Source organism: Drosophila bipectinata, chromosome XR (genome assembly GCF_030179905.1).
Source record: "Drosophila bipectinata strain 14024-0381.07 chromosome XR, DbipHiC1v2, whole genome shotgun sequence".
Classification (NCBI taxonomy): Eukaryota; Metazoa; Arthropoda; class Insecta; order Diptera; family Drosophilidae; genus Drosophila; species Drosophila bipectinata.
In genome coordinates this window covers 14257538-14285101 of record NC_091735.1, presented here as the reverse complement: position 1 = coordinate 14285101, position 27564 = coordinate 14257538, and the positions used below count along the sequence as shown (strand labels likewise).

At 37.3% G+C, this 27564-nt stretch overlaps 1 protein-coding gene, 1 long non-coding RNA gene and 1 pseudogene across 3 annotated transcripts; 2 read left to right on the top strand and 1 right to left on the bottom strand.

Moving 5' to 3' along the window:
* Positions 1–27564, top strand: part of LOC108126751 (putative nuclease HARBI1) — a 163312-nt pseudogene that overhangs the window by 93155 nt on the left and 42593 nt on the right.
* Positions 7688–8640, top strand: LOC138925525 (uncharacterized). The gene is made up of 2 exons (XR_011441754.1): positions 7688–8147; positions 8218–8640. It is a non-coding gene; the product is annotated as an uncharacterized lncRNA (long non-coding RNA).
* LOC138925555 (uncharacterized) lies at positions 10956–16160 on the bottom strand. Of its 2 annotated transcripts, none has more exons than XM_070276317.1 (2): positions 14744–16160; positions 10956–13560 (listed from the first exon to the last, which is right to left on the bottom strand). In XM_070276317.1, the coding sequence occupies exon 2, from the start codon at positions 13558–13560 to the stop codon at positions 12448–12450; it is 1113 nt and encodes a 370-aa protein (XP_070132418.1). In that variant the 5' UTR covers positions 14744–16160; the 3' UTR covers positions 10956–12447. The 2 variants fall into 2 exon arrangements, 1 of the variants encoding a protein (XP_070132418.1); XR_011441800.1 differs by having other exon boundaries at positions 11655–11723; positions 11863–16160.

Here is a 27564-nt window from a genome sequence, read left to right as displayed (position 1 = left end):
AAAACTCTTTCGGTTATATGCTGGTCTGTCATTCGACTACGGGAGTCACAGACAATGCATTTAATGGCAGAAGCCAACCGTTCAGATGGAACCGTACTTCCAGGCGTGATAAGATAACTTAATGCCAATTTCTGGCTTGAGTGACCAAACATAAAATATCGGAAATACCAACTCAAAAATATTATTATTGACTATATTTGCCCAAAAAATATTCCGATAATAATATTTTTTTAAGAGAAAATATATCGATGTATTGATATTTTGATATATTTCCGACATCCCTACATTCTATCGCTCACCGCTTAGCGTAGTTTTTCAGAAGCAAGCAATTGATTTGGCGAAGGCATCAAAAATAATTGGGACGTTGCTTGCCACGTTGAAAAGTAAGAGGGAAAAAGTTGATGATAAATTCCGACTGATTTATTCAGATGCCAAGAAAATGGCGGAAAAACTCGATATTGATGAAGCAAACCCGAGGACAAGTGGTCGACAAACGAAACGCGAAAATTACGACGTGAAAACTTGCGAAGATTACTACAGGGTCTCTGTCTACATACCTCTGCTGGATACCATCAAAGAAGATTTGGAAGCTCGTTTTTCAAAAGAAGTTTTGGATGGTTACCAATTGAGTGTGTTGCTCCCAGAAAAAGTGAGTCTTTTAAAAGAAAACGAAATGGATGATCTAATCGGATGCTTGATAGAAAGATTCGGGAATCTTCTGGATGATGACAAGAGCGTACAAAAATTGAAATTCAAAGGTGAATTGAGTTACTGGCAATGTCACTGGCAGCAGAAACAAAAAACTGAAGGCAATAAAATACCAACTTCTGCACTGGAAACACTAAGAAAATGTGATGTCGACATATTCCCAACAATCCACACCTATCTCCGAGTATTCTGTTCACTTCCCATAACAAATGCGAGCTCTGAACGTTCTTTCTCTTGTCTTCGCCGCATCAAAACATGGCTTAGGACGACCATGCTTCAAGAAAGACTAGTTGGATTAGCGTTGCTTCATACGCATCATGACATCGAAATCACCGCCGAAGAAGTCATCGAAAGATTCGCAAAACTTGGCAGCCATCGTTTCGCATTATGAAACACGCTATGTAAAAGCATTTTTCTGTTTGAATTTCGAATAAAATTAGCCACTCTGTAATGCATGCATGACTTTTCAAATATAACCACTTTGTTTACCTAAAAATTGCGATGGATAATTTTTGTTTTATAATTTGTACTGTATTTCTCTCGCAATAAAAAGTTTGAGCCCCAAATCGAAGAATAAGTTCAATTTCCCCCCCAAGAATCGTCTCTGGATCCGCCACTGTATTTATGCAACATACTGTTTATCCTTAATAAAAGGGTAAAAAATCAAAAATTGGGAAAACGAAAAAAAAGTGTATTTTTTATTTTTACGTATATATTTATCTAATAACAAAAATCGCATCAAAATCGGAGTTGATGCCATATAAAGGGTTATGAAAGGCATTACCTTATTTAATTTGTTGATTTTTGGAACATGGAATTTAGTTTCTTAGATCTTTTTGGGACACTAAAATTGCGCAAAAGTTTAATTATTATTAAAACTTGCTGGAACGAGTTAGTAAGATGGGTTACACCTTTGTTTCTATAAATCATGATATCCAACATGATTCCTTTAATAGTGGCATATTGATTTTGCCGTTTGCCGAACGCTACTTGATTAATCTACCAATGCCTAACTTGAACCCCCAAATTTTTTCCGTAAGAAATTACTTAAAAAATTACTTGACTGTAGTATGTATGGTATTTGTTATTGTAATAAAGTTTATTTATTTAATTATAAAATTATTATTATAAAATTGATTTTGGCTTGTGTTTTTTTTTTTTTTAAATAAGACTAGCAAATTTTTCCCGAGGACCACTGGGTGTTTACTATAAAAACAACTGAGCAAGGCAAGCAAATTAAATATAAAGCCAGATTGGTTTCTAGGGGATACACTCAAGAGTATCTGTTAGATTATGATGAGATATTTGCCAGAACATCTAGTTTTCGATTCATTCTATCCATTTTTTTTTGTTGTAACATTTGAAAGTTTTATTTACAATCTGTCCTCAGTTAGGGACAATAATTAAATTTTTTAAGTGAACCTTGACAATAGGAGTTTGATAAATACAAGCTATGAATCTAAAAAGTTAATTTAGTAAATCCAGTGGATGATTCCTCTTGCGTCTTCTGATGCTGTCCAGCAAATTTGTGGCACATGTGTTGGGATGTCGTGTTAGTCTGTCCTTGTATTTAGCGGCGAATCTTCTAACTGCAGCGCTGACTGTAGGAATGCCCAGTTGAACATGAATAGTCAAATTGTCATGGTAAGGATGAGCCCCAGACAGCGTCCTGAGAGCTCTGTTCTGTGTCATCTGAATGACTTTCATATTGCTTGGACTCGCTGTGCCCCACAGTTGGATACCATACGTCCAAACTGGCTTCACTATTGACTTTTAGTTGTAGTTTTACCCTCAGCTTCAGGGTTGACTTTCGTCCAATCAACCAGTAAAGCCGCCGCAGCTTTTCTTGTACTTGCTTTCGTTTGCGCAGTAGATGGGTCCTTTTGCGTCGAGCTTGTTGGTGAGGGGGGAACGCACATGCACACGATTCTATTTTTAGAACTCTTTCCATGTATCCGTCAACAAAAATGTGAACCTTTGTATGTATGTGTGACTGCTCGCACGACGGCGTAAAAAGGTTTTGGCTTCCAAATTTCAATTTAAATTGCTCGTTTCTGTTTTCAATGCGCCGATGTGGTAGTTACAACAAATAGTATTTTAAATCGTTGGAGATCGAGACAGTGTAGTAGCGTAATGCATAGAGTAGTTACTCTGTGTTTAATTTTTTTGTGTTCAAATCCTCGTAAGGACTTTGAACTTTTTCTTTCTTTTATAATTATTTTTTTTTTGTTATTTTTCTTTAATTGTAATAATTTTCTTTAATTTTGCAATTGTAAAATTGTTTTATTCTTCATTATGTCCCGCTAATAAAATGCTTATAAAATTTCAAGGGAGTCCTTCCGGCATTTTGTCATCCGACACTTCCGTCACTTATTTTTACAACAATTATAATAGAATAATAATAACGTAAAAATTAAAAGTAAAAAAAAAATTAATAAAAAACAAGAAAGGAAAGCTAACTTCGGGCGGAGCCGAAGTTTATATACCCTTGCAGTTAAAACCGGATATATATCGCAAACATCGGATATAGTTGGCCGATCCTTATGGGAATAGGAATATATAATCCAATATTTTACAATACAAAATCTAAAAAAAATCCCAAACTTCTATCTTCAAAAATACGAAAGTTGATATTTCTACCAAGTACCATTTCCGATCGTTCAGTTATATGGCAGCTATAGGATATAGTCGGCCGATCCTAATGAAATTTGGTAGGTCGGATCAACTGACCAAATATATAATCTGTACCAAGTTCCAGCTTTCTATCTTCAAAAACACGAAAGTTGGGTCATTTCCGATCGTTCAGTTATATGGAAGCTATAGGATATAGTCGGCCGATCCTTACGAAATTTGGCATGTCGTATTATTTTGCCAAAAATAGCTCTCATGTCAAATTTGAACTCTCTAACTCTAAAAACACCAAAGTTATACCATTTCCGATCAATCAGTTATATGGCAGCTATAGGATATAGTCGGCCGATCCCGGTCGTTCCGACTTATATACTGCGTGCAAAGGAAAGAAGGGTGTGTGCAAAGTTTCAAGACGATAGCTTTAAAACTGAGAGACTAGTTTGCGTAGAAACAGACAGACGGACAGACAGACGGACAGACAGACGGACAGACAGACGGACAGACGGACAGACGGACAGACGGACATGCTCATATCAACTCAGGAGGTGATCCTGATCAAGAATATATATACTTTATAGGGTCGGAGATGTCTCCTTCACTGCGTTGCACACTTTTGACCAAAATTATAATACCCTCTGCAAGGGTATAAATATAAGTTAATATAAAAAGAATCATAAAATTGAAACTTTATCAAAATTGAAACAACAGGGACCCCATGAATAAGGACCGCGCACTATCCATCTAGGCTATCCTCGAAGTTGATTTTATGATACCTAAAATTGGTGTTAAAGGAGCCGCTAGAAGCTAGAATCCATAGCAAAAACAGAGCTGACGAATAAGGATAGTAAAAGATATTTCTGATCTCTTTACTCTTACATTGGTTCGGTTACAACGTTTCAAACTTTCATCGTTCCAAAGATGTTACGATCTAAAAATAGAATTCTCTCTTTCCCTCTCTCATCTGCCAGCCGTTTGTCGTGGAACCCGCTCTCAAATGTTTTCATTATTACAGCGAGTTCCACGATGGAAAAAATGAAAACATTTGAGAGCGGGTTCCATGACGCGGCCTGGCAAAATGCCGTAGAACCCGCACTTATAGAAATTTTTACAGCGGGTTCCACTACGAACTGAGACGATGTTAAGGTGATTTTACAATTTTGTATTTTTTGTTATTGGATTATAAATTTAGGAAAACACATTAAAAGAATAAGAATATATAATATAAACAGATTTAAAATTAAAAAAAATGGACTTCCCGAGCCTGGTTTTACTTTGCACACCAGCCAAGCACTCTACCACTCGGCTATTCCTCATTCGTTGTCGCGCGAAAAATTTCTCAAACTTAACTTGTCGCGCAATGGAACCCGCTCGATCTAGCGGTTTCCACTGCTGGAACCCGCCATAGAAAATTTTTCTTTGTATAAGATGTCCCATCTATGTACTTTATAATCTTTGCTATCACGAATTCAACTAGGTCATTTTTAACAATAACTGTAAATTTTTTACACGAAAATCAGCTTCAGTCTGTTTGTCTGCAGGCTTCTAGGATGAGCCAGGTTCGATCAATTGTGTTTTTGATAATGACAATTAACATTTAACATCAAAAACATGTGTTCCTGTGTTTTTAACTAAATTTCGTAATACTTTTAAATGACTAATGGTTAAATGTCCCTTAATTTAGCATTGTATTTGTATTGTGGCTTGTAATTGTATTTATGTGTGTTATTTATAAAGTGGGGCTGTCCACAAATGCTATAGTCGTTTGATTCTTGCATACAAAAAAACTACTCGGAGCGAAATTAAATTTTTGCACAAACACTTGCCATAAAAAGTGCCTATAAAATGATTACGTAATCATTAAATTACGTTTTAGACAAAGTTAAGCGTATCGTAATGCACTTCAAACACAGCACACCTGCTACGGACGCACTGCGGAAATTTCAAATGGACAAAGGAGTGCAAGAAGGGAGAATAAAAACTTTAAAGAAGACACTGAAAATGAGAGCGGAGACTCTTATGTGACCGTCAGCTTAGTGAGTCCGATAATTTCAATGATAAATAAAAAATTAAAATAAGCTACTGTGGTTACCGCTGAGGGCATCGTGGCAAAAGGGCATCTCTTCTAAAAATATCAGAGAAACGACTAAGTGGTTTGCTGCAGAATAGCATTCTGATGAAAGCTACAATGCTTGACCCACGGTTTAAGAAAATGTATTTCGATATGCCTCTTCACGTAAAAACGGCAACCGATAAAATCATTAAGCATATAGTTGAAAATAAGGAAACAAAAATACTGCGTTCGTCTGAGGAAATGGATTTCGGAGAATCGGACACGGAAAAGTTTTATTTTATTTAATACATGCAGGAAAGTTTTATTGATCTGCACAAAAGGAGCATAGAACTGCGAGACCCTGCAGCCCATAGTGGCGAAAGAAAGAAAATACAGCCTTACTTGAGAATGCCATTTTCTAGTTGGGAGACAAATCCGTTGGAATTCTGGATGTCAAAAATTTCAACGATGCCGAGGTGGCAAAGGTGGCATTAAGTTACATATCTTATCACGCCTGAAAGTTTGGTTCCATCTGAACGGTTGGCTTCTGCCAATAAATTTGTTGTCTGTGACTCCCGTAGTCGTGTGACAGACCAGCATTAACCGAAAGAGTTTTTTTTAAATCATTGAAGAAAGATTTGTTTTGTAATTAGGAGTAATTAGGTGCATTAAGTAAGAGAACTAAGTACAGTAGAATCCGGTTATGACGACTCCGTTTATAGCGTCCGACCGGTTATTACGACGAAAACACGATAGCTTGGTTGGTCCCCATAGAAACTTATATGAAAGCGCCTCCGCTTACAACGTCTCCGCTTTTAGCGACGTACCGCTTATACCGACGAAATTTTTCAGAATTCAACCGGATATAGCGACGAAACAAAAAAAAATTCAGCGAAAAATTGCCAACAAATTGAAGATGACATTCCTCTATCGGTTTGGGCAAGAGCTCAAAAAATCAGCTACCGATTTCAAAGGAAGAACTGGATGAATATGTTCTTATTGACAATGGTGTGGCGACTTGTGAGGAACCATCCGAAGACCGCATTGTTGAAAATATATTAGATGATGGACAGGATAGCGACGACAACATGGAAGATCGAAATGAAGATGAGCCAGCACCTAGCGTTTTGGACGCACTGAAGGCGGCAGAGCTACTAAATAGATTTGTCCATTCGAATTTTAATGACGAGAGTTAAACGCACAGCATCTGTGCGTTTTTGCATCACAGCACGCGACTGTTTTTACATGTCAAAAATGAATGCAAAACAATCAAAAATTACTGACTATTTAAATTAAGAAAAGAAATTAATCTAGTTATATTAAGTTTATGAATATCGGTATGGTATCGGTATGTATGTGTACGTCATACATCCATATTTCAAAAAACCAAGGTTATTGAATTAAATTTTTTTTTTTATTTAAAAATTAATTTGTTTTATTTTAAAATTCTATTACGAATTGGCAACCATAAAATAAACAAAAAACATTTTTTTTTCCTTCTTCCGGTTAGTGCGTCCTCCGCTTATAACGACGTAAAATGGTCGGTCCCGGTCGTTATAACCGGAATCTACTGTAATTAGTACTTATTCTATGAATTAATTATGTTTTATTAAATAAATTTTAATACAATGTTCTTAATAATTTTGTTATTTTTTATTTCAAAGAACGTAAATAAAAGTTGATTGAGAGTGGGTTTAAATATTTGTTGTTTTTTCAATTCACTTTTAAAATAAAAAATACTCTTTTTTTTTAAAAATAGCTCTTATTTGCAGTTCATGGCGAAGGAGACATCTCCGACCCTATAAAGTATATATATTTTTAATCAGGATCACCTCCTGAGTTGATATGAGCATGTCCGTCTGTCGCGAACTAGTCTCTCAGTTTTAAAGCTATCGACTTGAAACTTTACACACACCCTTCTTTCCTTTGCACGCAGTATCTAAGTCGAAACGACCGGGATCGGCCGACTATATCCTATAGCTGCCATATAACTGATTGATCGGAAATGGTACAACTTCGGTTTTTTTTAAAGTTAGAGAGTTCAAATTTTACACGAGAGCTATTTTTGGCAAAATAATACGACATGCCAAATAAGGATGGGTCTACTATATCCTATAGCTGCCATATAACTGAACGATCGGAAATGGTTTTTGGTATAAATACCAACTTTTGTATTTTTTAAGATAGAAGCTTGATACTTTGTTTGAGCTTTATTTTTTATAAATTGTTTATATTATGATATTCCCATAAGGATCGGCAAACTTTATCCGATGTTTGCGATATATATCCGGTTTTAACTGCAAGGGTATATCAACTACGGCTCCGCCCGTAGTTAGCTTTCCTTTCTTGTTTATAATTGCAATCCAGCAGAAGGAGTCAAGGGTCCTTGGCGTATCCAGCCATATCATCATTGAAGTGGACAGACAGCCTTGATAATACAGGTAGGTGAGCAGATGATTTTGATTTCTTTATTCCAGATTTGGCCAGATTAATCTTGGGGTTCATGAGTCAACTCAATTGAGGTTGAGAATACAAAATGCACCTTGGCAGTGACTACATCACAATCCCTTGCAAGAAGCCGCAGGGTAAGCAGTGCACAACGAAATTGGAGCACTGTTTTGAATCTGTCAACAACGCGCAGGATGACCATTGGTTAGTGTTCCAGACAGTAAATACAGCCAGATTAATACTAAAGAATGTGGACACTGAAGAGCTACTAGTGGAATCCGAGAGACAGCATACGAATTATTTGAAGAAGGTATAGTAATTATGTTTTTCCTGTATTAATCAGAGTCGAGATAATGATTTAAAACATTTACAATTAGCAGTATCTAACTGGCTGACCCATCAACAAGAGCTGCTAGAGCAGGTGGCGGAATCACACCCGGAAACAGTGAAGTCATGAACAAGCACTGAATATGTTCCGACCGATTCCTGATTTCTGGAACATTCCCCAGCGCGCAGCAGCACCACAAAGGAGTCCGGAGACAGTGGAATCTCAAACAAGCACTGAATAATACTGGCCAATTCCTGATTTACTGTGCCGATTACCAGCGCATAGCAGCACCACTAAGAGTCCTCCAGAATAATGTATTAACCATAACGTCGAGGGATGCATCAAAGGATCCCGTTCCGGTTTAAGATGCTCACTTTTCACACAGATTATTTATTAGATCCAAATTCCTTGTTTTAAATCAAACTATTGTTCAATTTAAAAGTATGATAAAGTAGGAGATGATTCGGAAAAGTAAAACGGTTGTTATTGTTGTGAAAGTAGCTGCCGCAGTGGAAGAGAATATTTGTAAATTTGTTCTATTTGAATCCTTGTTTTAAGTCAAACTATTGTTCAATTTAAAAGTATAATAAAGTAGAAGATGATCCGGAAAAGTAAAACGGTTGTTATTGTTGTGGGAGTAGTTGCCGCAGTGGAAAAGAATATTTGTAAATTTGTTCTATTTGAATTTAGGTCTATTCAAGCAAGGCTGCAGGTCTGCCGCTGAGTTCAGTGCATGCTTCGACAACAGATTTAGTATTGCGCAGGTCATGTATGTCTAACAGATTTACAAGTTTTGCAGGTTTAGAGTTTTCTAAATTAGTAATTGCGTGGATTCCGATTAGAGTTGGCTGCATAAATGTGGGAGCATACGGTCAGTAAAAGTAATAGCAGCAAGACATCTATTTTCAAAGAATTATTAGGTTTTAGCAGCATTGTGGACGAAGACTTGAATTGAGTCAAGGGTGCAGAAATTAGCAGGAACTTGGCGAGTCTGATTCAATTAGAAATCCTATATAGTTGCGGCAAAAATGGAAGCACCAAAGTAGACATACATTTTCCTGGAATATAATTTATAAGCAGCACATCAGCCAGGGAAACGCAACTGCTGATTCAAGTGATTCCACCAAGGCACGCAGATGAGGAATGCAAAATGTTGCAAAATGAACCATTGAATAAATCAAAGTATTGTTTTAAGGCAGGGGTCGGCACGGCCCTATCTCGGGGGCATAGAAAATTTCTCTGCCCGAGCTCTGCCACACACACACAGTATAAATGTGTGAAACGTCATGCTCACAGCCTACTTTCTGCCATACGTTACTAACACTAATGCGGTAAAATCATATCAATGTATTGGGGTGCCGACCACTGTTTTAAGGAGTAGTTTATATAAAGTATTGGGTATATATTTATATTTTTGATTAAAGAGTAGTTTATATAATGGATTAAACATATATTTGTATTTTAAGAAAGATTATAAAAAGTTAGAATGGATTCATGGTGAATGTTTTGACCAATTTCGTTAGAGAGTCTATTTTCTTAGACAGTTTATTGATGATTCGATTGCTGCGCTGGACAGCGCCGAGCAGGTCCTCTTCCATCGATGAGTCTTCAGAGGAAGATGCTCCAAAAGACATATCCGAATTATTAAAGCCACCAATCTTGTACACAAAAGCGTCGTCAGATGAATAGCTGGAATCCAGTTGGGCCGATGCAGGCGACCGGCGAGAAGGTTTTAGTAGCTTAAGCGCTCGGCAGGATGTCCTAGGTGGAGACTCAGCTAGACAGGAAGATGGACTTGAGATATGACGCTGCGGTGAAGGGCAGCTGGAGTCAGGCTTAACTGTCGAGGAAATTCGGCGAGGTGGCTTGGAAAATACGTCGGGACGTAGTTGGAGGAGACGGTGATCTGCGGGAAGGTGAGCTGGAATCATGACGACGGGGCGAAGAGTAGTCAGGGCCAGTGTGGGCTAGCATAAGTGATCGGCAAGGTGTCTTTGGTGAATCAAGCATACGACTTGATGTTTTGGGTGGAGACGAGGCTCGATGAGGAGATGAGTTAGTTTCGCAGCGCTGAGGTGTGGAGTGGCTGGAGCTGACTTGGGCAAGTATTTGTACCCAGCGAGGTGACTTTGTTGATTCAGACTTTCGGCTTGACGTTGTTGGTGGTGGTGGAGATTGACTAGTCGAAAAGTCAGAATCATGGCATTGAGATGGCTTTGCTGATTCAATTGCATGACGAGAAGTTGTCGGTGGAGACAAAGATCGATTGGAGTCGCAACGACGAGGCGAGGAATTAGTGGGTCCTTGGAGATCGTTCCGAGGGGGCAGCGGACGATTGGCCAAATAACATTCCAGTGCTTCTATAAATGCCTTGCATCCCCTAAAACTGGCAACATGTGGGCCGCCACAGTTAAACCCCCGCATTTGGGGGTTGCAGATCTTGGACGATCGCAGCTCGTTGAGCGGTGGGGGCCGGCACATTTCAGGCATGCGTAGTCAGGGAGGCAATAGTTTTTAGTATGCCCGTATCTTTGGCAACGATGGCACATGTTGGGTTCGTCTCGATAGAAATACGCCTATTTCCAAGCTTAATAATGGCGAGAAAAGTGTTGATCCGTTCCAAGTCGAAGGGCATCAGTGCGATGACGAAGATGTCCATTGGTGTGCGGTCACGATATGATTTAAGGTTTTTTATGAAGAAAATAGTAAAGTTGAGTTTACCAAACTCTCTTTGAATGTGAGAGATGGAGGTGTCGTTGCGAAGCCCACGGTTTATGAATCGTCGGTTGTTATTTGAATGATGAAAGAATGAATGGGCCTGCAGGCCAGCACTGTAAAGTTTTGATAGTACTCGAGAGTGTTCTTCTTTGGTGTCACAACTAACTTTGACTCTGTCCTGATTAATCCGAATAATTCCATGCTTCCGAATCAAAGGGCGACGAGGATTTAGGAGTCTTCTAATGTCATCTACGGATGTGACATTATATACAATGATTGGTGGGATGAAGACCTCCTGGTCAGTGAAAGTAGCCATTTCTGAGTTGTGATGGTACTGTACGAAAATTTTGCGTCTGAATTCAAATAGCGTTTGCAAGCGAATGGAAGGCAAAGCCAAGATGAAAAAGTAGAGTTGTAGCTTTATGAAATAAACTACGCATTAGAGAGACGTAAACGAGTACAAAGAGCGAGACTTTAGAGAGGGAGTAAGTACAGTTGACATGTATATGTGACATGCATAGATCCTTGTGTGTGGGAGTTATTCATGGATTAAAAGAGAGACAGTGAGAAAGCCAGCAGTAAGGTATGGATCATCTGCATAAGTATTCATAAGAAATTCATATAAGTAATTTGTAATCAATTTAGTAACAGCAGATGTAGCATTCTTAGATCCGCTCAGTTTATAAAGGATTAATTCCATATTCTATAAATGAGTCATAGGCATAAAGGAGGTCAATGTTATAAAAAACTTAATGATTCATATTATAGAGTATCCAGTGTTTATTAAAAATGGTTTGTTGGGATAATTTCCAGTATGCAAGTCTTAGTGGAGAATTAGTGCTATTTTAAAAAGAAAAGGCAGATTGAGTGACGAGTAATTGTGTGCATTGAGGGTTAATTGTCAGTGACAGCTGAAAGCTGCTTGGGGCCAGCAATAATTGTGTGTAAGAGAGTGATAAAGGAGTTTCCAGTTTCTTACCCAAATCTCCTACAGAGGACACACTCTGTTTTATTAATAACAGAAGGTCATCATTTGCTGGCAAGGGAGTGGTCCAATAATTTTGAGGACGGCCCGTTGGAGTAGTTAAGGCTGCATGAGTTTGTTTTGGGTGGCAAGGGCCCTCAGATATGAGTGATTGACTGGCATTAGAGCTGGTACGCATAACATTATTTTGGTTGGAAGCAGGTTTGTTATGAATGAATTGTTGTTCTCTACTAAGCTGTTGTTGGAATTTATTTATATGATTTTCAGCAGGGTTACGTGTTTTCGAAATATGGATTGACTTATTAGAAGGGTTATTAAATGTGACTCTTTTTCCCAAATCATGTTTAGTATGGAAGGGGTTAGCATTATTGAGTTTAGGTTGGTAGTTAGGTGAAGTAGCTGCCCTATGACCACTAGGGGTCCTCTGTGAATCCTTATTGTTTCCATGATTATCATCAAGTTGCTGTTTTGAGGGATTCTGTGGTAGTTGGTGGTGCTGTTTTAGATGATTGTCATAGTAGTTAGGTTGAGTATTAGCACTGATTCTGGGGCGACTGGTGGCTACATCAGCTCGGTAAGCTAAGAGACGGGATTTGGCTTCCTTAAATACAGAACATTCGAGTTATCTAAGGACGGTGCAAGTTCAACTTCAAATAAGTCAAGAGGTTTATGGCTGCGGCGGTGTTTAATATTGTTAATATATCGAACAGTGAATCCCAGATTGTTAATGTGATTACGGATTAGATCATAAGGTGTGGAGTGATGAAGCCGACGAATAATTACTCTATACCCGCGATCAGATTTGGATTGGTGTGTGTGGATTTCTTTATTTTCAGTCTCTAATTGATTCATGATTAGTTGGTATGTAGTGGAGTTTTTGCACATAATTTTAATACGGTTTCCATTAAGAGTAGTAGTGATAAAGTTTTTCTCCATAACACCAGGAATGGAGTTGATAGAATCAAGAAGGGGTTGGATGGTGGTAATATTATAAAGAAAAATAGCCGGGATTTTATCCTCTGAATCACGAAGAGATGACAATTTAAGTAGTTTTGCAGCATCCTTGCTGGTGGAGGGTCCATCGTGAAGAAAATTAGCCGGGATTTCATATTCAGGTTTACGGTTGGTGAGAGAGTTGGATTCCTTAGCTGAGTTTTTATTCATGGCAGGCATACTAGTAACATTTGTATTAGCATCCAGTAGAAGATTATCACGAGAGGTCAGGCCTTTGGGAGTATTCTTGGAAGAGCTTCTTTTATGTTTAGAAGTACCACGCCTGGGGCGCTTACGCAGGGATAATGATAGTGGGAATGATTTTTTCCTCTTGCTGCACATTGGTCCTGGTTTACCAATAAACAGGGAGAGCTCCCGAGAGATTTTTGGAGTAGATGTGGATAGCGGATCAGTGTTGCATTCCATGTGGTCATCATCTGAAGTCTCCATTTCAGTGAAGTTTTCCTGATTCAAAGAGGCCAGATTATTAATAGCTGTGCAGTCACTTGGAGCCGGGTTAGAGCCAGAAGAGAACCAAGAAAGCCTAGGTGATGTAGTGACACTTTTTCCAAAGGAACTAGGGGAGCTGGCAATGGACACTGATAGTGCATCCACATTTCCATTAGGGTTGACTCCATCTTCTTCCATGTTGAGATCCACTTTGTTATTAATGCTGGGTTTTGTGGTAGCAGCTTCCATCTTTTCACGTGCAGTACACAATTATGTAAGGGATGGTAATATAATGGTGCAATTTAAATGTAATGATGCAGTAGGATGGAGTGATACAGTGTAATGAGATGGGACTATGAGGAGTATTGGTGGCGTTTGATGTATTGGTGCAGTGGTGAGTTTACCAATACAATGAAATATGATTGTAATGGGAGACAATGTAAGTGTAGTAATGCATGAAGTAACTGGCTATATGTATTCTACTGCACGCACACAATAGCTGCTAAGGTAGTATATGCAAATTAAAAATTCCACGTGGTACAGTTTTTAAAATAGTTAAAAATTTGTTGTGAAAATTTAGGATTAGGAGCACTCACAAACCAGAGGATTAGGATAGTTTATTTGCCACAGCATATATGCTATATTTGATTCAAATAGGGTTATGGTCAAGTATATGCACTTGGCGGATTCGGAGTGCAGGTGTAGATTAGGCACAATAATAAGTGTTTTCACGTAAGCAAGAATTAGCCACAGTCGAAACTAATGTATTAACTTTTCAATTTTAAATTTAACTTTTTCAATTTTCAATCTTTCTTTTCTTTTTTCTTTTTCAATGCATGCCTGCGATGGGCACCAATAGCACTGTTACCGCTGCTAGAGCGGGTTCAGCTTTTTATTTGTTTAACATACAGTAACTACTTATACTAATACATTTTATACAAATATTAAATAAAGGTACGAAGCAATTATTAACAGGCTTATATGTAAATGAATCACTAACAGAATTGTAAACATTCAAGAACAAAATTAGGAGTAACATTGAATAATAATATAAACGGATTCATTAGAGTGACTTAAATTTATACAGGCTTAATAAAAGATGAATACAAAATCAGAATTAATTAAGTTATAAATTGTTTCTTATGAATTTAGCGTCCAAGCGCCACCCTATAAACCTGGTGGCCAAGCAGAGGTCAAGCGCCAGGAAAAATAAAAGTGTAGTGAAAAGCCGGTACGCAGCGGCGGAGTAACAAGATAGTAGCTGCTTCTAAAGCTAGGACACAGGTGCAAACAGGAGTCACAAGTGAGCGTAAACATAAATGGGCAAGATATATAAATAACATTGAATCAACATATTTAAGGAGTCAAGAAATTTGTGGAATAATAACTAAGTAGTAGCTGTAGAATATTATATAGTAGCAGCGACAAGTACATTTTTGTATGAACGTAGCGTCAAGGCACCGACCTATGTTCCTGGTGGCCAAATCAGAGGTCCAGCGTCGAAAAGATGAGGAATGTATTGAAAAGCCGGTGCTCCAGAGCGGAAGAAATTCGTAGACGTCTGTAGTTTGAATTCGTCAGGGATGAGTGAAGAAATAAAGTTACATATTGATGGTTTTTGTTAATGGCTTTAAGAAGATAGAGTAGTAGCTGAATAAAATAAGGTATTAAAATTTTTTATAGTATTTTATTCGAACGTAGCGTCCAGATGCCGTCTTGTGTTCCTGGTGGCCAAATCAGTAGTCCGGCTCCGGAAGGAAGGAAAGAGTAGTGGAGAGCCGGTGCACAATGGCAGAGTAGCTGGGGTTCCTCCAGAGAGTTCCACAGAAGAGCGGCAGCGATGTCAAGATTTAGGAGTCATCTAGTAGTTTGGAGTCGCAGGTGGGAAAGGTATGGCTTTTCTGCCTTTCCCGACAATCAGTGCCATGAAATTTTTTCTTTAATTTTATTAATTGTTAGCTGGCCAATCTGGCAACAGCACGCAGCACTGATGTTTACAATTTTATTCTGATATGCAAGTAAGCGTATTAGCTTTTAGGCATAGTAGTAGAAAAGTAGGAATCACAGTAGTAGCAAATGGGATGGCAAAAGCAGCAGAGTATTAAGACACTTATCAGCAGTTTGGAATCAATGAAGAGGCTGGACGGTAAATAATACCATTTGGAATGTCGAACACATCTTTAATTTTACTTGGCACTGCTAACATCCAGATATAGTAGTATTAAATTCGAAAACTACTTTTTTGATTAAAATTTGTAATTTATTTATTATTATGTGACGCTGTTGGTTCTGGTTGTGCAGTCACTTTTGATTAAGTAGTTGTATAAGTTTCGAAAACTACTTTGAATAATTTCACTTATTTTCTGGGACGCTGTTTGTTTTGATAGCACAGTCACTTGTTGAGAGCTTATTAAAAAAATTTAGCAAATGATCAGACCGCCAGCTATTTCGAATCCGTATTGTTGTAGTTGCTCCTTTTATTTTCAAGAAGAAAAATAAATGGTCGGACCGCCAGTTTACTGCAGATTTAATAAAAAAAATACTAGATCACAGCAAAAACAGAACACAGCAAAGAATAATGATTGAATAATGACTATTATTATTGAAATCATATTGTTGTTATTGCTGGATTCAACTAGGTGGTGTCTTTTTATTTTCACGGTAGATTAAAAAGCTTTAATGAGGCTGACGAAGTATTAGTGCAGCTTGATGTATTTACATATTCAAATAGAGATGCATTATCAGAGAGATCAATTCACATAGTATGAGTAATGCAGCGTGGTGGTTAGCAATTGATTGATGTATTGGTGCCATGTATGTATGATTCAGTTGGATGTATTAGCAGTGGTGGATTTACGTAGTGTCAACACAGATAAAATACAGATGCAATAATGCAGTGAATTGGCTGTTGGTGTTTAATCTGCCATATACACAGAACAGGCACATTATAGTAGTGTGCGCATATTAAAAAGCTCACATGGAACATTTTTAAAATAGGTTAAAAATTGGTTGTGAAAATTAAAATTATAAGCGCACACTATACATAAATAACATATAACTTTTGCCACAACGCGTATGATTCAATTTATTCCAGCTTGGTAGGGTTTGGCATTCACTTTGAGATAATTTGGATGTGCACGTGGCGGATTAGCGTATGGGAATAAAAACTTTCACATTATTCAATTTTCCACATAATAATTAGCCACAGTCAAAACTAATGAATTAATAGATTTTCTAATGCATGCCTGCGATTTTCAATTTCTTTTTCTTTCTTTCTTTCAATGCATGCCTGCGATGGGCACCAATAGGACTCAATAGGAAGAGTGATAATTTGTGCCCATCGCAGGCATGCATTGAAAAAAGAAAGAAATTGAAAAATGAAAAAAGAAAAAATTGAAAAACATTGAAATCGCAGGCATGCATTAGAAAATCTATTAATTCATTAGTTTTGACTGTGGCTAATTATTATGTGGAAAATTGAATAATGTGAAAGTTTTTATTCCCATACGCTAATCCGCCACGTGCACATCCAAATTATCTCAAAGTGAATGCCAAACCCTACCAAGCTGGAATAAATTGAATCATACGCGTTGTGGCAAAAGTTATATGTTATTTATGTATAGTGTGCGCTTATAATTTTAATTTTCACAACCAATTTTTAACCTATTTTAAAAATGTTCCATGTGAGCTTTTTAATATGCGCACACTACTATAATGTGCCTGTTCTGTGTATATGGCAGATTAAACACAAACAGCCAATTCACTGCATTATTGCATCTGTATTTTATCTGTGTTGACACTACGTAAATCCACCACTGCTAATACATCCAACTGAATCATACATGGCACCAATACATCAATCAATTGCTAACCACCACGCTGCATTACTCATACTATGTGAATTGATCTCTCTGATAATGCATCTCTATTTGAATATGTAAATACATCAAGCTGCACTAATACTTCGTCAGCCTCATTAAAGCTTTTTAATCTACCGTGAAAATAAAAAGACACCACCTAGTTGAATCCAGCAATAACAACAATATGATTTAAATAATAATAGTCATTATTCAATCATTATTCTTTGCTGTGTTTTGTTTTTGCTGTGATCTAGTCTTTTTATACCCTTGCAGAGGGTATTATAATTTTGTCCAAAAGTGTGCAACGCAGTGAAGGAGACATCTCCGACCCTATAAAGTATATATATTCTTGATCAGGATCACCTCCTGAGTTGATATGAGCATGTCCGTCTGTCCGTCTGTCTGTCTGTTTCTACGCGAACTAGTCTCTCAGTTTTAAAGCTATCGTCTTGAAACTTTGCACACACCCTTCTTTTCTTTGCACACAGTATATAAGTCGGAACGGCCCGGATCGGCCGACTATATCCTATAGCTGCCATATAACTGATTGATCGGAAATGGTATAACTTTGGTGTTTTTAGAGTTACAGCGTTCAAATTTGACATGAGAGCTATTTTGGGCAACAAATTACGACATGCCAAATTTCATAAGGATCGGCAGACTATATCTTATAACTGCCATATAACTGAACGATCGGAAGTGAACCATCTTTCGTGTTTTTGAAGATAAAAAGCTGAAACTTGGTACAGATTATATTTTTGGCCAGTTGATCCAACCTACCAAATTTCATTAGGATCGGCCGACTATATCCTATAGCTGCCATATAACTGAACGATCGGAAATGGTACTTGGTAGAACTATATACTAACTATATACCAACTATATCCGATGTTTGCGATATATATCCGGTTTTAACTGCAAGGGTATATCAACTTCGGCTCCGCCCGAAGTTAGCTTTCCTTTCTTGTTTTTATTAAATCTGCAGTAAACTGGCGGTCCGACCATTTATTTTTCTTCTTGAAAATAAAAGGAGCAACTACAACAATACGGATTCGAAATAGCTGGCGGTCTGATCATTTGCTAAATTTTTTTAATAAGCTCTCAACAAGTGACTGTGCTATCAAAACAAACAGCGTCCCAGAAAATAAGTGAAATTATTCAAAGTAGTTTTCGAAACTTATACAACTACTTAATCAAAAGTGACTGCACAACCAGAACCAACAGCGTCACATAATAATAAATAAATTACAAATTTTAATCAAAAAAGTAGTTTTCGAATTTAATACTACTATATCTGGATGTTAGCAGTGCCAAGTAAAATTAAAGATGTGTTCGACATTCCAAATGGTATTATTTACCGTCCAGCCTCTTCATTGATTCCAAACTGCTGATAAGTGTCTTAATACTCTGCTGCTTTTGCCATCCCATTTGCTACTACTGTGATTCCTACTTTTCTACTACTATGCCTAAAAGCTAATACGCTTACTTGCATATCAGAATAAAATTGTAAACATCAGTGCTGCGTGCTGTTGCCAGATTGGCCAGCTAACAATTAATAAAATTAAAGAAAAAATTTCATGGCACTGATTGTCGGGAAAGGCAGAAAAGCCATACCTTTCCCACCTGCGACTCCAAACTACTAGATGACTCCTAAATCTTGACATCGCTGCCGCTCTTCTGTGGAACTCTCTGGAGGAACCCCAGCTACTCTGCCATTGTGCACCGGCTCTCCACTACGCTTTCCTTCCTTCCGGAGCCGGACTACTGATTTGGCCACCAGGAACACAAGACGGCATCTGGACGCTACGTTCGAATAAAATACTATAAAAAATTTTAATACCTTATTTTATTCAGCTACTACTCTATCTTCTTAAAGCCATTACGAATTCAAACTACAGACGTCTACGAATTTCTTCCGCTCTGGAGCACCGGCTTTTCAATACATTCCTCATCTTCTCGACGCTGGCCCTCTGATTTGGCCACCAGGAACATAGGTCGGTGCCTTGACGCTACGTTCATACAAAAATGTACTTGCCGCTGCTACTATATAATATTCTACAGCTACTACTTAGTTATTATTCCACAAATTTCTTGACTCCTTAAATATGTTGATTCAATGTTATTTATATATCTTGTCCATTTATGTTTACGCTCACTTGTGACTCCTGTTTATACCTGTGTCCTAGCTTTAGAAGGAGCTACTATCTTGTTACTCCGCCGCTGCGTACCGGCTTTTCACTACACTTTTATTTTTCCTGGCGCTTGACCTCTGCTTGGCCACCAGGTTTATAGGCTGGCGCTTGGACGCTAAATTCATATGAAACAATGTCGTATTATTTTACCAAAGATAGCTCTCACCTAAAATATGAACTCTCTAACTTTTAAAACACCAAAGTTATACCATTTCCGATCAATCAGTTATAGGATATAGTCGGCCGATCCGGACCGTTCCGACTTATATACTGCGTGCAAAGAAAAGAAGGGTTTGTGCAAAGTTTCAAGACGATAGCTTTAAAACTGAGAGACAAGTGTGCTACAGACAGACGGACAGACGGACATGCTCATATCAACTCAGGAGGTGATCCTGATCAAGAATATATATACTTTATAGGGTCGGAGATGTCTCCTTCACTGCGTTGCACACTTTTGACCAAAATTATAATACCCTCTGCAAGGGTATAAAAAAAGTCCCAAACTTCTATCTTCAAACATACCAAAGTTGGTATTTCTACCAAATACCATTTCCGATCGTTCAGTTATATGGCAGCTATAAGATATAGTCGACCGATCGTTATGAAATTTAGTAGGTTGGATAAACTGACCAAAACTAAAATCTGTACCAAGTTTCAGCTTTGTATCTTTAAAAACACAAAAGTCACTTCCGATCGTTCAGTTATATGGCAGCTATAGGACATAGTCGGCCGATCCTTATGAAATTTGGCATGTCGTATTATTTCTCGTAGAGCCAAAAACAGATATGGTGTAAAATTTAAACTCTCTAACTCTAATAACACCAAAGTTATACCATTTCCGATCAATCATATACTGCGTGCAAAGGAAAGAAGGGTGTGTGCAAAGTTTCAAGTCGATAGCTTTAAAACTGAGAGACTAGTTTGCGTAGAAACAGACAGACAGACAGACGGACAGACGGACATGCTCATATCAACTCAGGAGGAGGATCAAGAATATATATACTTTATAGGGTCGGAGATGTCTCCTTCACTGCGTTGCACACTTTTGGACAAAATTATAATACCCTCTGCAAGGGTATAACAAGAAAGGAAAGCTAACTTCGGGCGGAGCCGAAGTTTATATACCCTTGCAGTTAAAACCGGATATATATCGCAAACATCGGATATAGTTTGCCAATCCTTATGAGAATATCATAATAAAACCAATTAATTACAATAAAAAATCTAAAAACAAAAAAAACGCAAGCTTCTATCTTCAAAAATACCAAACTTTGGTATTTCTACCAAATACCATTTCTGATCGTTCTGTTATATGACAGATATACAATATAGTCGGCCAATCTTTACGTATTATTTTTCAAAAAATAGCATTCGTACGAAATCTGAACTCTCTAACTCTAAAAACACCAAACTTATACCTTTTCCGATCAATCAGTTACATGGAAGCTATAGGATATAGTGGACCGATCCCGGTCGTTTCGACTTATATACTGCGTGCAAAGGAAAGAAGGGTGTGCGCAAAGTTTCAAGTTCATAGCATAGCTTCACTAAGAGACAAGTTTGCGTAGAAACAGACAGACGGTCATGCTTATATCAACTCAGGAGGTGATCCGGATCAAGAATATATATACTTTCTAGGGTCGGAGATGTCTCCTTCACTGCGTTTTACACTTTTGGACAAAATTATAATACCCTCTGCAAGGGTATAAAAATATCTAAAATAATGAAGAAGTAGAAGTGAGTAAATAATTAAAATTGTAATAAGTAAAAATTTAACGGTAAAGAAAATTTAAAGAAAGAAACAAAAAACAAATTTGCATAAGATATTGTAAAATAATTTATCCTCCCTACTGATGTAAGAAATCATCTAAGAAGTTTTTGTGTGCGCAAAATTTTGGTTGCTTTTGTGTTTGCCGAGATTTTTATTTTGTGTCATTTATACAGCCACACAAAACAAAAAAAATGTCCGGGTTGGGAGATCAGAGTACCCTATCCCCATGTATTTTGGACCGCTGAACACGAATCTGAAGTCCGTTTTGGTCCTGCACGTGTACGTTTCTTCCTAACCTCAAAAAAAGTTTTACATTTTTGGAGGTATGCGACTTTTTTTTAAATTTATTGGATTTTCATGAAACTGGGTACCCAGGGGTTTTTGGGGTCGCTGATTGCGAATTTGAAGTCAGATTTTCAAAATTCAATATGGCGGACGAATTTTCAAAAAATTCGCGGATTTTCATTTTTGAAAATTCGTCCGCCATATTGAATCCGCCGTATTGAATTTGGGAAATCTGACTTTAGATTCGTAATCAGCGACCCCAAAAACCCCTAAGTACCCAGTTTCATGAAAATCCAAAAATTGTTCAAAAATTCGTCCGCCATATTGGTTCCGCCATATTGAATTTTGAAAACCTGACTTCAAATTCGTAATCAGCGACCCCAAAAACCCGGACTCTTTTTTTTTTGTGTGGCTGTGTTATTTTTACATTTGATTACCAGAATTTACAGCATCACCGCCAACGAATCATCATCATTGAACTAATTAGGGTGAGCCATGGTCAACCGCTTTTAATTTTTTTCGGCATTTAATTTTCGGCATTTTTATTTTATTTTTTTTGCTACCGAAATTTATGCTGCACGATCACATGAATAATTGAATACAATTAGCCTCCCACAAAAAAAGTCTAGAATTATTAAAAAAAAATATATAATATATTGAATTAAATTGAAATGAAAAAAATAACAAAAATAAATATTGAATTGAAGTAAATTAAAAATGAAAAGAATAACAAAATTACCTATTAAACACTTATATCTAATTTTTTTTGTATAACTTATCTCCCAAGTTTTATTAAGATACACTTTTATTTTAGAATATTTTATGAGCCGTTCAAATGTATATCCTATCTTTACTTTTATTATATAAATAAACCCATATTATAATGTTTGAGTAAATAACCCTGTTTAACTCCATGCTGACCCGTCGTAGGTTCAAAATATTAAAAGGAGCTAATGCGTTGTTTTATCGGAAGAGCATTGGCCATGGTAGGGGCGGCTAATAACACCCCCGTTCACATCTAGGGGCGTGGTATGTCTAGAGAGAAGTTCTATTTCCTTTTTCTCATCCGTCTGTCCAATTTTCATGTTATCTCTTTTCCGGCCGATTTTGAATCGTTACCTATTCGCACGCGATAAATTTTAATTATTAAAGATACAAGTGAGGACCCGTAATCTGTGTCCTCTAAAGAACACCACGACCTTTGCCGACGATATATAGCCGGAATTCAACGCGTGCGGGACAAACAGTTTGCAAGACCACCAGCTCAACGTTGTTCGTTACAGAATGGGATACCATCGACACAAACACGCTCCAAAACTTGGTCAACTCCATGCCCCGACGTTTACAATTGGTCAACCAAGAAAACGGGGATTCAATACCATACTAAAATAATAATTTTAAGTCATTTTGTTACTTAGTTCCTTTAGAATTTGCGTTTTTTCAATTTTGCACAAATATCAACTTTCTTTGAACAATTTTTTCAATTAAATATTTTATGTATTAAACATTTTATAATTTAATAAAAATCATGTTTATTAAATTTCAATACCAACTACCTATTAAAAAAAATATTGATAAAAAATGCGACAAGTAAAAGTTACAGAATAAACCAACAAAATATGATGCACAAATATCAATTTTACTGAGGTAATCTGTTCAATAAATCGGTATTCGTCAGGACCCTTGACATTTTCCGCGTATGGTTTAGCCTAAATAATTTAACGTCTTTATTTTTTGCCTCTGCAGCTTCCTCAGAAAGCTCTCCAATTAAGACTAAATATTTTTTAATTATTTATTTATTTATTTATTCGCCAACGGACAAATCCTTACATGGCTCCATAATAACAACTTACAAACTAATAAATAATACTACAATACTAATACAAACTTAAGAAGTGCCTGATTATGTTAATCAATGATTATGCGTTTAAGCACAACCTTATCAGAGCCCCACTCAATTCGGAGGCTAGGCGGCAAAGAATTAAAATAGGAAAGATCCCGCTCAATCGGCTCATTTAAAATATAATTTGCCCTATGACACTTGACCCGAAAGGGGGCAAAGGTACGAAGATCCCTTTGAGGAACACTAAAATTAATGAGTCCCAATAAAAAAGGACAATCAATGATATCAACGACTACATTGTTTAAAAAAGTTAAAGTTGCCAGTTTACGCCGATCCTCCAACGTGCAAACATTCAGAAGAAGGCAGCGGCTCTGGTATGAAGGAACAGGATCCTGAAACCTTAGAGGCAGAAGAGCCAATTTTAAAAATTTTTTCTGGAGTCGCTCAATTCTGTTGGACCGAACTTTACAATCCGGATTCCAAATGATTGAGGCATATTCCAGCCTCGACCGAATAAATGCAGCATAGACGCGGAGGCTCGAGTATGGACTTTTGAATTGGTTCACGTGCCTCTTAAGGGGAGGGTAAGGTCAAATCATGCGAAAAAAGCCATGTTTTTGTGATTTTTTTCCTGACGACACAGTTAAAATTTATTTATTCAACCAACGGTATATTAAAGTATGACATTAGAAGAATGTTTTATCAAATTTTTACAAAAAAATATTTAAAAATATGGCAATGGTAGCAATTGTCCGGACGTGTCGCCAAAAAAAGTTGAATTGCGGTGCCCCTCATAACTCGGTGCTGGATCATTTGTAATCAAAAAATGAAAATTCATTCGTTAGATAATAGTTCGCTCCAGGTAACGCTGTAAAGGTTTTTTGAAAGTTGCAATTTTTTAATTTTTTCGAAGACTTTGAAGTGAAAAACTCAATATTTCGGGAAAAAATCGGTTAATTTGTCATTGCAAAATCAAAATTATGAACAAAAAAAAAAAAACTCGACAGCGTTACCTCGTAAAATATGTACAGAAATAGTGTTTAAAATTTCAAAAGGATCGGTGCAGTAGTTTTGAAGTTATGAGGGGCACCGACTTTGAAAACGTGAGTTGTGGGAAAAACGCCTTAAAGTTTTAAACACAAAACAAATCCAGTGTAAAACGTTTACAAGCAACTTCATCAATAACTAATAACTTCGTCAATTTTGCTTTAATTGACTTGAAATTTTGACACAATATTCTTCAAATATTATGCATTCAATTTAAAAAATAAAAAAATTTTAATACCTTACCCTCCCCTTAACAAAGCCCAGCATAGCATACGCTTTAGGCAGAATATAGTCTAAGTGACCAGAAAATTTAAATTTGCTGTCGAATAAGACACCAAGGTCTAACACCTCTTCTTTAGCTGCCAAATTATAATTATTGATGGAATAACCCGTACAGATTTCTAGAGACCGCCTACTGTAGCGGGTATACATACACTTAGATAAATTTAATGGAAGAAGATTACGGGAGCACCATGAGTAAACTCTGGATATTTCCTCCTGTAACAAGTAACTATCACTAATGCAGCTAATGGCTTTATAGATTTTAAGGTCATCCGCATACATTAAAAAGTGGGAAAGACGAAAGCATGACGAGATGTCATTAATGAAAATGATAAATAGAAGAGGTCCAAGAGAGCTGCCTTGTGGAAGACCAGAGGAGGTGACAAATGGACTTGAGATATCGTCTCCAATAGAAACGTGGCAAGGTCGGTCAGCCAGATAAGACTCAAACCAACTTAATAGGCAGGAATGAATACCTAATTTATATAATTTGGCCATAAGGGCAGCATGACACACTTTGTCGAAGGCTTTGGAGAAGTCAGTGTAAATGGCATCAACCTGAAATCGGTTTTCAAAAGCTTCAAAGCAGTGCTTAGAGAAGACCGCTAAATTAGTGGTAGTGGACCTCCCAGGCAAAAAAAAATGCTGGTTGGGGGATATAAAATTGCGAGCCAGAAAAGTCAATTTTTTAGTTACTATCCGCTCCAGTATCTTAGCGACGTTGCAAATTTTGGCTATAGGTCGATATTTGGTAACATCACACCTACTGCCACCTTTGTGAATAGGCGTTATAGAAGTAATCTTCCACCGGTGGGGTAATCTACCAGAAGAGAGCGAAAAGGAGAACAGCAGTTGAAGGGGAGTAGAAAGAGAAGCGATACTCCTCTTAAGAAAGAATGGGGAGATACCGTCCACGTCAGCTTGACGTGGATTCCCGCTTGAATTGCCAGTAGAGCTCTCCTGCTCGAGACTCCCCTCTCATTATAAATCTTTTGTAATGCTTATCCCTTCTTTTCTTTAAGTTTTTTAAACCTTTTGTATAACAAGGAAGCCTATATGATCTTCGTACCCTCACAGGGGCATAAGTATCAATAATATTAAAAAGGGCAACCAAAAACTTAGTATAACAATCATCGATTGAGCCATCAGAAAAAAAAGAAACCCAATCAATGGCTGAAATAAATGCATTAATAAGTGACTGCGTTTTATTAAAAATATTAAATCTTGTGAATCTTAACAATCTTAAAGCCTAAACCGTATCGCTTCGCGAGTGCTGTGGTGTATTTGGAGTCGAATTAATAATTTGCCTAAATTCTATTCCAAGCATAGCTCAGCTCTGCTTCTTCCCCGGCTTATCTATATTTCTGCATTTCTCTTTTGCACTCTTTCAAAGCTCCCGCTTCGGCTTCTTGTTTGGCACAGTGGTTCAAGGTATTGTGTTTTTTAACTTTTTAAATATTAATTTTTGTTTTATTAAATAAAAAAAAAAATAATAAATAAAATGGAATTTAAACTTTTCTGTGCCATCAAGTCTTGTAACAAGACAATTTCCTCATCCCAGCCTGCCATCCATTGCTGGCTATGTGAGAACGTCGTACATGCCAAGTGTAAATAAGATTCGCTGTTTCCGTAAAGCTGATTTTCAGAAACTTAATAGCCTTATTGATACATTTGACTGGTCTGATATTCTGGCGTGCACTGATCTTAATGTCACTTTAGAAAAATTTTATTTTACTTTAAATAAATTTTTTGACTCATGTGTGCCTTGGAAATTCCCGTCCGTTTTAACAAATCCTCCTTGGTTTACAAGGTGCCTCGCTAACTTAAAAAATAAAAAAAATAAGCTTTAAAATAAGCTTTTTTTAAGCTTTTTACTTAAATATAAAAAAACCTGCAGTAGTGTTGATTTCTCAAGATACCTACTAGCTCGGTCGAATTTTACCGTGCATAACGCTGAATGTTATAGGATTGACCGCTGCCGGATTCAATTTACTCAGGATCCAAAGCAGTTTTATAATTTTGTAAACACTAAGCGTAAACACGTATCTTTTTCACCCCTGCTTACGTTTGAAAATTCCTCTGCGACTTCTGATCAGGCCATTGCCGATCTATTCGCAGAATTTTTTCAAACAACTTATTCTCCTCCAAAATTGACTGATCAGCCTTACGCATATAACATTCAAGCAGCAAATCTTATTTTCTGTCCGTTTTTTTCTGAGAATAACTTATTATCTGGTCTTTTAAGGGTCAAACCCATTTATTCGCCAGGCCCCGATGGAGTACCAGGCTGTGTGCTAAAATACTGTGCCAGGGCTCTGTGCAAACCTCTACTTAGACTTTTCAACTTATCTTTGGAAGCCTCGATTTTTCCTCTTAAGTGGAAGGAATTATTTATAGTTCCCCTACATAAAAAAGGGAAAAAGTCTGAGGCTGCCAACTACAGAGGCATCTCTAAGTTGTCGGCAATTCCAAAGTTATTTGAAAAATTAATTACCCCCCATTTGCAACACCTTTGCTCTTCGATTATCACTCCTTGTCAGCATGGCTTTATTAACTTATTGGAGTTGACATCCTTTGTCATAGATGGCTTTTGTAAGGGATATCAAACCGATGTAATTTACACAGACTTCAGCAAAGCATTTGATTCAGTTAATCACACACTCTTGTTGAGTAAACTGAATATGCTGGGTTTTCCTAAAGACCTCTTAACGTGGATCTCCAGCTACCTAGATGGAAGGACACAAAGAGTTTTATTTAAAAACATTCAGTCCCGTCTGGTCCGTGCTACATCCGGCGTCCCTCAAGGAAGTCATCTTGGCCCGTTATTATTTACGCTTTTTATAAACGACTTGCCCCCTGCTTTAACGAACTCTCTAGTTCTTATGTATGCAGATGATGTAAAGCTTTGTCTTCAGTACAAATCCATCTCTGCCCAATGCAGTCTTCAGTCTGACCTTGATAACTTTCAAAAAT

Excerpts from the sequence above, each read along its gene's own strand:
- LOC138925555 (XM_070276317.1), bottom strand. The coding sequence starts at position 13,560 with ATGGAAGCTGCTACCACAAAACCCAGCATTAATAACAAAGTGGATCTC.